Here is a 10,557-nt window from a genome sequence, read left to right on the forward strand (position 1 = left end):
ATTCCTGCTCTAAGGAATCCCCTCTGAATTGAACCCAAGCATTGGGAACTCTCTGTTCAAACAAGAAAGAGAAACGTGAGCAATTCAGGACATTTTTGCTCTCAACTCCTTCTCCAGGACTCTTGTTATTCCAGCATTGAGTATGTTTTTTGTCCCTAACACTGGCTGTGAAGCTGAAATTTCTCCAAAGCACACAGATCCAGCTTGGAATATTTTTAAAGGCAGTGGTGAGTTATAAAGTACTTTATTTCAGTGCTGAAGCAGCAGCAATTTCATGTTGCAAGGGCCGTTCTTGATTTCACTGATCCCTCGTTCTCGACTTTGAATACCTCAGACTATTCCAAGAGCAGGAACTCACAAGCTCCTGATGCATTTCCAAGTTGTAAATTACATTCTGATCACTAAAAAATACCATTTTTCAATCAAATTTCCTGGTATTTCTCCTCTCTTCAGAACAGTTTATTACTGAGACAGAACAGGCCACGTATTCCAACCCGGATGTGCTGTGTCTCAAATAGCATTAGAAAGGCCAGAGTTTGGAACCAGCTCCTTTATTAAGTCTAGCAAATATCAAATTTGCTACAAAAAGCACAGCACTGCCCTGTGTTCCCACAGGATTTATTTCCGTGGTCATTTCTATTACAAGATAATTGAGGCACCTTAGAGAAACTATCAGGAGCATTTAAATTCTAAAATTCTAAATGTGCTTTTCTCTCACGTATTTCCTACAGTTTTCTGCTTTTCCTAGCAGAATTAATTTATTGGTTTGGTTTATGCATTGCTAGCTCTTGCCTATTTCAAACTCTAGTTACACTAAAGTCCCTTAGCAGGAGTGAGTACAAGCCCTCAGGTTTTGGATCCATTAGGATCCAACAGTTGAGTAACTCAGGAATGGATATTAAAAGGCAATCTCTGTATTTCCAGCAGTCCTCCCAAAATGACAAAAATAGCCTAAAACACAGGTGGGAGCATTTTCTGAAAACCTGATGTCCCTCAGCAGCTTCTCCTTCCTGAATTCCTGTGTTAACCTCAAGCCCACCCCATGGACAGCTACAAAACTCTAATTTCATGAAGTGCAGATCCTCAGTAATTCCAAATCTTGGTGGAGTTGTGGCACTTCACATTTCAGTTGTCTGAGAGACACCAAGGAAGTGACCCGGGTCAGGTAATTCCCAGTTTATTGTGCTGAGCACCTGAGCCTGAAGGAAGCCTCTTCTCTCTAAAATATCTGTGCCATGTTGGCTTGACCTGTAGTAACAAAGGGCTTGCTGCAATGCTAACTTTTTAATATTGAGAGAATTTAAACATTTGAAGGGAAAAAATAGAATTGAACTGGTTGGCTCTCAGGGAAGCATGTCCTCCAATGGAAGCTGTTGGTGCTGAGGAATTTATTTTCTTTTTCAAGAGAACCACAAGCTGTCCCTTTTTTAGGGTGAATCACACTGCAAACACTTTAAAACATGACCCTGCACACTTGTACAAAAGATTAACTGGTTATATTCCCACCTGCACCTATCAGCAATCCCAGAAATAGGAGGAATGGCTAAAACTTGGTATGTCAGGAAGCCTGTGTACATCTATCTATCCAATGAAAAGATGTCAGTCCTAAAATAAGGCCAGCCAAAATGCCACGCACAGCTGGGTCAGAGGTTTGCGCAATGCTTATTATTAAAAAAAAAAAAAAAAAAAAATCCATTTGTTTAGTTGATTTGCCCTGACACTGAAAGGTTGCACACTACTGGAGAAAGTCACCACTGGTAGTTTTGAGAATTTTTAGACAAATTAAAGTCCTTTTTATAGTGAAACTGCCTTGAAAACAGTAGCTCAGATTTCATCAGTCTTAACTTCCAAGACATTTTAGCAGAAACACATCTGAAATATATCCATTTATTATATACAAAAGAAGAAATAAAGGCTGGTGAAGGTTAGCGGGAGTGGCCAAATCCCTGAAGAAATGCATAACTCTGCATTTCATTCTATAAAGTCAAAAATAGCTCTAATAATAAAGATATTGATCATGAACTGGTAACTAAATGCGAACTTTTCTCATATACATGTTACTCATGAATTATAAAGCACATAAACCACACTGAACTTAGGAAAAAATGATGTTTTCTTCAAGACTTCATGTAGAGAGAATAACAACATGGTGATGGTTTTAATGAATCAATTCTCAAAGTTGCAGTGCTTTGGAGCTGGATTGCTACTGTACACTTATTTATTTATAAAGAAAATACATTGGGGTAATGACTACCCTGGACTAAAGCAGAGTATGTACAATTCAGTAACAAAATGTGGCAACCACAGCCTGATATTATTTACCTGGGTTCCAAAAGAACTTGGCTTTACACAAGTTTGTTTAGTGCATCTAAAATGTTGCTTTATCAGAGGGCTCAAAGGCTACACACTTTTATCCTTGGGAAACAGAACTGAAGCAGAAAGATATCAGGTAAACACAAGGCCACAATAAAAAAATTTAAAAAGAAAACCCAAACAAACAAAATACAAACCAAATTAAACAAACAAAAGCCACAAAACAACCAAAAAGAAAGAAATCAACCTGCAGTCTTAACACATGACTATGTTTAAAGTTTCAGCCAAAAAAACATTTCAAAAGACATTAATTAAACATAATTTGGAATAAGCAGTGCTGTTTGCACAGTGTACAAGAGGTGACAGCCTGCAGATCTGGTGAAGAATGAATTATTGAGTCTGTAAATGTCCTACAATATCCAACAAACCACTTCGGGACTCTGCACTGGCCATCTCTGCCTACAGAAAAATTAAATTCTAACCCCTATTCCAACTTTATTTTTCAAAGTCCAAAGACATTTCATCCCAAAGAGAAAGTCACTTGGTGCATAACACGTATGATATACACTGGGTCATCCTCCCACGCAAAAGAAATTCCCCATCAATTTTTCCTGCACAGGAAGATCATACTTTGAATTTAAAAATCCCATACCTTAATGTTCTTGCACATCAGAAAAATGTGCATTTAACTTAACTATTAAAGGGAAAGTTCATGATATTTGATCTGCACCCACAGCATTACCATGAAATGAATAATTTAGAGGCCAGAACGTGAGAACACTTCCCAGGATGGGCCTTCCAGTGTTAAATCCCAAATTATACAAAAAAAATCAAGGGATGAACACTTGCTGGTAACTAAGACTGGGCCTAATCTCTTAAAATAAGCTTGATCTGAAGTCCAAGCCATCAGTAATAATGCAAAAGATGCCACTGCATTAACCAATTTATTGATCAGCACTTATGGATTAGGTGTAGTTGTAAAAGTGGGGCTTGTTTTATCCATTTAAATCTTTGTCAAACCAGAGTAATTGTGCAAATCAAAAACCAGCTACATTTGTACCTTAATTATAGCATGACAAGCCTGAAACTTTCTGAAACCTTGTTCCCAATTCCCACAATTCCAAAGTCACGTGTCTCAGGCACAGGAGAGGCAATATCACCATATTTATCATCCTAAATACAAGTTCCACATTTCTCTTTTAATTGCAACACAAATTTGGACTGGATTATGCTTCTGGGTAAGCTTCTCCTCCTTCCCAGCACCCTGCAAGTGCAGTATTCCAGCTCCCAGTCCAGTATCCAGTGAATTAAAGGCTTTGAATAAACAGGTTTTTCCTGAAAGGATGTTGCTGTATTCTGCCTGGATCATCTTTTATAGCTTCACCAGGGAACAATAAGAAAGAGCTGGAAAAGTGAAGTGGCACAAAACACAAAGTTTAGTCCAACTTGAACTTTTTAAGTGTTAGAAATGACAAACCTTTACTGGAAATGTTTATAACACATGTGATTCTATTTTAGCTGCATATTAAGTTTATCATGTATCTTCCAGAAATTATTTTCCACAATACCTTGTGCTCTCACTGTTTGCTGGGCTTCTAAGTATGCAACTTTCAAAGCAAAATGCTTAATAAGAGTACTCCTTTTAATCTTAGGAAAAAGACAAACATAATTCAAATAGCTTCTAACAAAAGCTCTCTTTAAACAGAAACCCCGAGGTCAAAAACACACGGGAGGGCCAAAGCCCAAGTATTAACGTCAGTAGTAAGTTTATAAAACAAGAACAGTGTTAACTTCCACAGCACTTAACTTGTGCATGTCATACCACATTAGAGTGCTGCTAATCCCACAGATCAGCAGCTGTGGGGAACAGCACACAAAACACTAATTACTACACAGCTGATGGAGTTACAGAAAAATGGGGAAACAGGTTTCAAAACCCAACTTCAAGTATTTGTTCTGTTTTCAGACGATACCTTGACATTTCTGGGAATAATTGCTGTTGCTAGAATAAAAATTAAATTCTGCAAAACAAATAACCTCTTTTTATGCAGCCAGCCATTGTGAGTTATGAAAAGGTTCCTCAAACCCAAATATTAAAACTAAGAGGCATGGTAAAGAAATTGATTTGCAAGATCCCTTCAAGAGGAAAGTTTGGCAAATGCATCCAAGAGACTATTTTTTTAATTCCAGTTCCCTGTGAATTTGTTTAATGCACTTATTAAATCAGGCCATTTCTATGGGCAAACAAATGCTGACGTAGAGCTCGGAATTCAAACACGTTTTGTAATCATGAATGTGTTTTCTCAAACATTCCATATCTGCCTGGGGGAAGAGCAAGTCTCCCTGGCACAGGCCCTGGCTGGATTTGGAAGGGGTTATATACCTGGAAACCAGCCACTGGGGAAGAAAGGAAAAAATATTTTGAACAAGTGGATACAATGAACTGCTCTCATGTACAAAATTCTTTGAAATGGGCAGTTATTTTCGAGCCTGATTCCGGGAAGAAACACAAATTCTTTTTAAGCATTTTTACAGAAAGCTGAGCACTATTGCTTCACTTGCTTCTGCCTTCAGAGAGCCATTTAAAAAACATCGTCATGCACTGAAGATGAGATCTGGAAAGCTGGAAATGCCTATCAAAGCAAGATTTATGCATTGCATAACAGGCAGGATGTTCCACTCATGAGGAAGTGCAAGTACACAGCCAAAGAAAAGCCAAAACAATCTTGAAGGCAGCGCTGCCGTGAAACGCAGTTACTGAGCACTGAGTTTGTCAGTGCTGCTGGGAGAGAAGTACAAGGAATTACTCTTAAAAATCACTAACTTGGTAAGGTGCCACAGTCAAAGCATTTTCATATATTAATTTTCAGGGAAGGCTGTGAGAGCCAAAAGACTCCGTTTTTTGCTTTTTCATTTTAATTCAGGAACCATTTTTTCATTTGGAGACCATTTCCTTTTCAAACGAACACACAAAGAACAATGGCTTTTCTCTTTTCAAAAGATCTTTGAAGGGGGGAGCCTGCCCAGTGGCTAAAGCACAACATCAAAACTTAATTTCATTAACAGATCTGGTTAAGTCTTCTCCGACCTTGCTGCCAGTTCCATCCCTGCAAGAGGTTCCTACAGACATTCTCGTTTGGGAATTGTAGGAGACAGGATTCCAAATGGAAAACACTTAGAGCAGAGAGCACAGGGTTTGCATGCAGCTCTCAGTGCCAAGGCAAGGCATCATCAAATTGCAAGGTTATCAAACTGATCACCACAGTATTTTCCTTTCATCTGCACCATTGAGAACACCCATTTCATCCCATGGGCAGGGATGTTTGAAGGGAGCAGGAGTTCACAGCAGTGGCTTATAGGGAAATTATGCAACGCCATCCTCTCCAAAGAGGAAAAGAGCTCTTACTCCTGGTTATCCTAAGATTTCCATCCAAACACAGACAGAACCCTGTGTGTCACCAAGCTCTGGAATAGAGACAACCTTTGAGAAAAAGAAAAAAAAGAAAGTAATCCCCAAATATTTGCAACTGCTGGTTTACATTTTGCCTTCTAAAGAAACTCATTTTCACTAGATTGCAGCACCACTTGTTAATGATTTAAGCAGCAAAACATAAATATTAAATGAAAGGGATTGTTGTATCAAATTACTCCATTATGTTGCTGCAGCGAAGACAGCTTTCAATTATTTCCTAAACAGGAATCTAAGAAAATTCCAGTAACAAAATAGCCTTGTCCAGTACATGATTGCATCAGCAAGGATACTTTGGGGGCAGAGAGAGAGAGAGAGAGAGAAAGAGAAAGAGAGAGACGTGCATGAACACAAATATGTAATAAGCAAAATTCTGCTTTGAGTCAGGCATAGAACCATGATAGCCAAGAAGAAGAAAAAAAGACATCAAAGGTCAAATTTTATATCATTTGTTTTCAGTGATGCAAAAATTCACTGTGCTTTCAACACTCGGCTAGAGTGACCAAAGCAGCTAAAGACTTTACACAAAAGAAAAAAAGTTGTAATAAGCAGTTGTCCAAGATGGCTTCAAAATTAATCAGCATCTTTCTAGGGCTGCAGTGCTGAAGTCCTGTCCTGCTGCCCTGCCCTTTTCCTCACAGAAGTGATAGTAACACACTGGAAAGCACTTCACACTTTCCTTCTCTTGGCATGAAGGAGTGTCAGACTTGGTCTTGACATGTACAGCTTCATCAGAGTGTTTATGTAAACAGACATCAACATGCCACACCAAAATGATTTCTTTACTATGATCAAACTACGTGTGTCTGCTATTCTGTGTCTGGAACACCATCCAGAAGTCAAGGTTGACTTTGCCAGTTTCCTGAAATTTCCTTGATGCCAATCCAAGTGCATTGCTATGCCTGTGTATATATTTGGGGCTTACACACAGCAGCAAGGACACACTTGATCTCATTCTGTCACTCTCAACATCAGCTACGTGTCAGGGTACAGAGTGAATCAAACCGTGAGCCAAAGCTCGCTGCAGTGAGGCTGAAAAAAGACCAGCTCCAGCTGGGTCCCTTTTTCTAATGGTTTCACTGGATAAATTGGGTATGCTGGACACAGCTTCATTATATTCATTACAAATCCTGACATTAAAATCAATTATTTCTCTGCATTCTAAATTTAGAAGGGCTCTACCTGATAGTGAACCAGTCAGTAGCACTGCAGCAGAAAAAAAAGGGCTCTAAAGGAAAGTTATTGCCAGCAGCTGCTGTGCTGTCAGCAGGCCCTGCACACCACCAAAAACCTGCAGTTTGCAAAGAACCCAACTATGCACAAATCCACGAAGTCACTGTTAAATGTATTTGTTTCTTTACATCATGAGACACATTGCACAGTTTGTATCCTGGAAATTGTATTAAAGTAGGTCACCCCAGTTCTTGCAGTGTGGCAAGAAACACTGCAATCACGTTGAGAATTTTACTTTTGCCCTCGTTTGAAGGGCTTGAAAAACAACCCTGGAAATGTAAAAGAACTCTTGGGTCTTTCAATTCACCCTAAAGGAGTTTACAAAAGGCGCACACACACATAAAAGCTGGGTTTAACTGGTGGTCAGATGAAAAGAAGGGGACCTCTGGTTTAATTTCTGCTGTAAATTAGGGTCAACATTATACAGTTCTTTTCAAATTCATAACAAGTCAGCCCAGAAGGAGAGGCTGAGCTGCCAGACAACCTGCCTCCTGCCAAGAGAAGGCCACAGGAAAATATAGGAGACCACCAACTGATCTCATCCACATCTATTTTTAGTGCTGATTTAATGGCCTGTAACCAAAATTTGCTGCCATTCCTGAGGAGAGCAAACTGCACTGATTACCGTTATTTGTAAAGAGCAAAGTTCCCCCCAAAATGCTACAAAAATTATGTTGCACTGCAAGCCCATGTGATACTGTAAAACCAAATACAATCACTCCATACTTTTTCTCAGATGTGGTACAATGCTGAATATTTTAAAAGGCCTCAAATTTTTCATACTCCACCAGGCACTTTTTTCTCCTTTTTCCTCTTTGTAGAAATACTTGTAAGTGCATTTCTTCATAGGCTATTTCTGTCTGTGTGTAAGTATTAAGCTGAAGCAAAGTGGCCAATACAGATGGCTGGTGGGCAATAGATATTTAAGACCATCACTGTTAAAAAAAACCATGAATCACAGCTTGGAGGATCATTCCTACTATGACATTTCAAGTCAGCCATATGTTTTTTTTCCAGTAGCAAGCACAGAAATCCCACAACCAGGGCATTTTAATGCTCTTTGGGGAGAGGGGTTTTTTTTTTTTTCTTATGGATACAACAGTGTGTGCTCACCTGAAAAGGAAAAATGTTGTCAGCTCTGTTCAAGCTGTCGTCCATCCAGGATTTGGGAGCGAAGGCTGAGCTGGGTCGTGCATACTTCTGCAGCTGGATATGATTACTTGCAAAATTCTTCTTTAAGGGCGAGATGGAGTTCAAGGGGGTTATCCCTCCGTTCAGTCCCCGGCGGTGGTCTCGGCCCTGGGACCCTCCCCACCCGCCGTATCCGCCGCCGCCGGGGCTCCAGGAGGACGGGGTGGGCGATGGGCTTTGGTAGCTGCTCCACGGAGAAGGTGGCTTGTTAAGATTATTGGCCAAATGAGGCAACTGATTAAAAGCAGCATTTCTATGTGTGAATGGAGGTGGGTGAGGACTTGCAGGAGACCTCCTCTGTTGCTGATGCTGATTGTGATGATGCTGGAAATGGGGGTGATGAGGGTGGTGCTGAGAGAGGGGTCCGATCTGGGGGGAAAAGCTACCACCAAAGCCAGGGCTGACGTGATGTGGAAAATTCTGAAACAGCAGAGCACCATTATTAGCTGAGGCAGTAGGGACCCCTCCCTGGTGGAAAAAACTTGCATCTTCATTGATTATTGTAGAAGAAGAAGGAGCAATAGCTGCAGACCAGTTACTAAAACCAGTCAGAGAAGATGCAGTGGATGTCAAGGGCTGTGTCGAAGTACCAAGCCCCGAAGCCTCTTGGTAATCAAATCCTGTTAAAACCGGCGATTCTATTCTTATTTTCTCCTTCCCATTGCCATTCTCTGAAGAATTATCGCCCTGGTTTTCTTCAGTTTTAGCTTTCTCAGGTTCAGAGAGCATGCCTGCTTCCTGACTTTGACCAGGGGAAAGCTGCTGTTTTTCTAGGGACTCTTGCTTTTCCTGTTGCTGAGTTTTAGATTTTTCTGACCCCAGAATCTCATCCTGAATATTATGGGCAGCTGGAGCAGGAAAGAGCCAAGCTGACCCAGCACTACTGCCATTGGCAGCTGTGTTATTATTTATAAAAGCAGCAGGGCTGGGGGTTGCATTTTGATGATGGTGTGGAGGCTGCAGATGTGGATGAAATCTGACTGGAAAAGCTGACTTATTTCCAGTGTTGTTTTGCACTAACACTCCAAACCCGTAATCCCCCATTTATTATATTTAGGGTTTGAATCCTCCCTGTAAGAACAAGTTGATGTTTAGTGTTTAGCTTGTCCTCTTGTGAGGCAAGATTAGCAAGTATCCTGTTTTTCGCTAGATATTCCAGTTTCTCCCTCCACGCTATCGATTTCAGATTTGGGTAAAGATGTTTGCTTTTTGTTTGCAAAAGACAGATCTCTCCAACTATTTCAATGTGTCAATTTGTGTCCGTTTCCTTCCTTTGGCCAGGAGGAAGGGAAAAATAAATCTTTGGTTCACAAAATAAGAGGTTTCCTTTTTCTAAAGGAAATGCACAGCAATGAGAGAATAAGCTTCTGGGCAATAAGGATAAAGAGATTCTAACTATCCTGTTTTTTTCCTCCTCAGCAGCCTTGACTCGCCCATAAATGAGTTAAGAGGGAAGAAAAAAAAAATACAATGACGTCTGGTCCCTCAACCCCTTGGCAGCAAAAAATAGATTTAAATCTGGAATAATTTAATACATCTCTATAATCTAATATATATTTGTGTCCTGTTCAAAAAGAGTCTTTGCTGTGGACAAGGGAAAAATTTACCTCAGGACCTCAGCATTCAGAAGGGTGAAATGGGGGAGTGAGTTGCAGAAGAGGCTTTATCCCGTGCTGCTGGGTTTAACCTATTATATTTAGCAATAATATACACCGTGTGTGTGTGCGGTTGTTTAAAGGGGTTAGATCTTATCTCAGGAAATCAGTATTCTCTGTGTGTTGGGTGGGGAGTGAGTTGTGCAGGAGAAGGGTGGATTCTTGATGCTGCTCCTTCTGGGCTGGGTTTCTGAGCTCGCCAGACTCGCTTCTTATTTATCATCCAATATTTGCGTGTCCTTCATATGAGTCCTGGCTGTCCGAGGAGGAAGGTTTTCATCTCAGAAATCAGCGTTCACCGTTCGGGAAAGGGAAGGGAGGGGACAGCGAGTTGTGCAGGAGGAAGGGGAAGGAGGTTTTCTCTCGCTCTCTGCTGCCGGGAGGGTGTTTTGTGGTGCAGGGCTGCCCTCCTTCCCCGGGAATCGCGGCTCCAGGATGTGTTGGATTCATCCCTAGATTTTTGGCTGAACCAGAATGCCACTAATACTTGATTTTTGGACTTCTTGCAGAGACTCATTTCTAAGCTGCGATCAAGTCTTTCCCTCTCTGGCTGCTTCCCTTCTCCAGAACACTCTCCCTGTGTCCATGATATGTTGGAACCTTGCTTTCACCACCTACTTCCAGTGAATCTTTCCTGCCTGGAGGGCGGAGGATGGAAGTCAGGCTGGCTTTTCATGCAAGCTGGCAGGTGATGGA

General features: G+C 40.8%; 1 protein-coding gene across 2 annotated transcripts in view; it reads right to left on the minus strand.

Annotated features, from left to right (window-relative positions):
- Nucleotides 1–10,291, minus strand: part of CPEB4 (cytoplasmic polyadenylation element binding protein 4) — a 34,310-nt gene extending 24,019 nt beyond the window's left edge. For both annotated transcript variants that reach the window (XM_008628995.2, XM_017728203.1), the window contains exon 1: nt 8,129–10,291. In XM_008628995.2, coding sequence (XP_008627217.1) covers nt 8,129–9,250 — 1,122 coding nt within the window. In that variant the 5' untranslated portion in view covers nt 9,251–10,291. The remainder of the gene's footprint in view (nt 1–8,128) is intronic.
- Between the last annotated feature and the right edge of the window lie 266 nt (nt 10,292–10,557).

Source organism: Corvus brachyrhynchos, unplaced genomic scaffold (genome assembly GCF_000691975.1).
Source record: "Corvus brachyrhynchos isolate BGI_N302 unplaced genomic scaffold, ASM69197v1 scaffold21, whole genome shotgun sequence".
Classification (NCBI taxonomy): Eukaryota; Metazoa; Chordata; class Aves; order Passeriformes; family Corvidae; genus Corvus; species Corvus brachyrhynchos.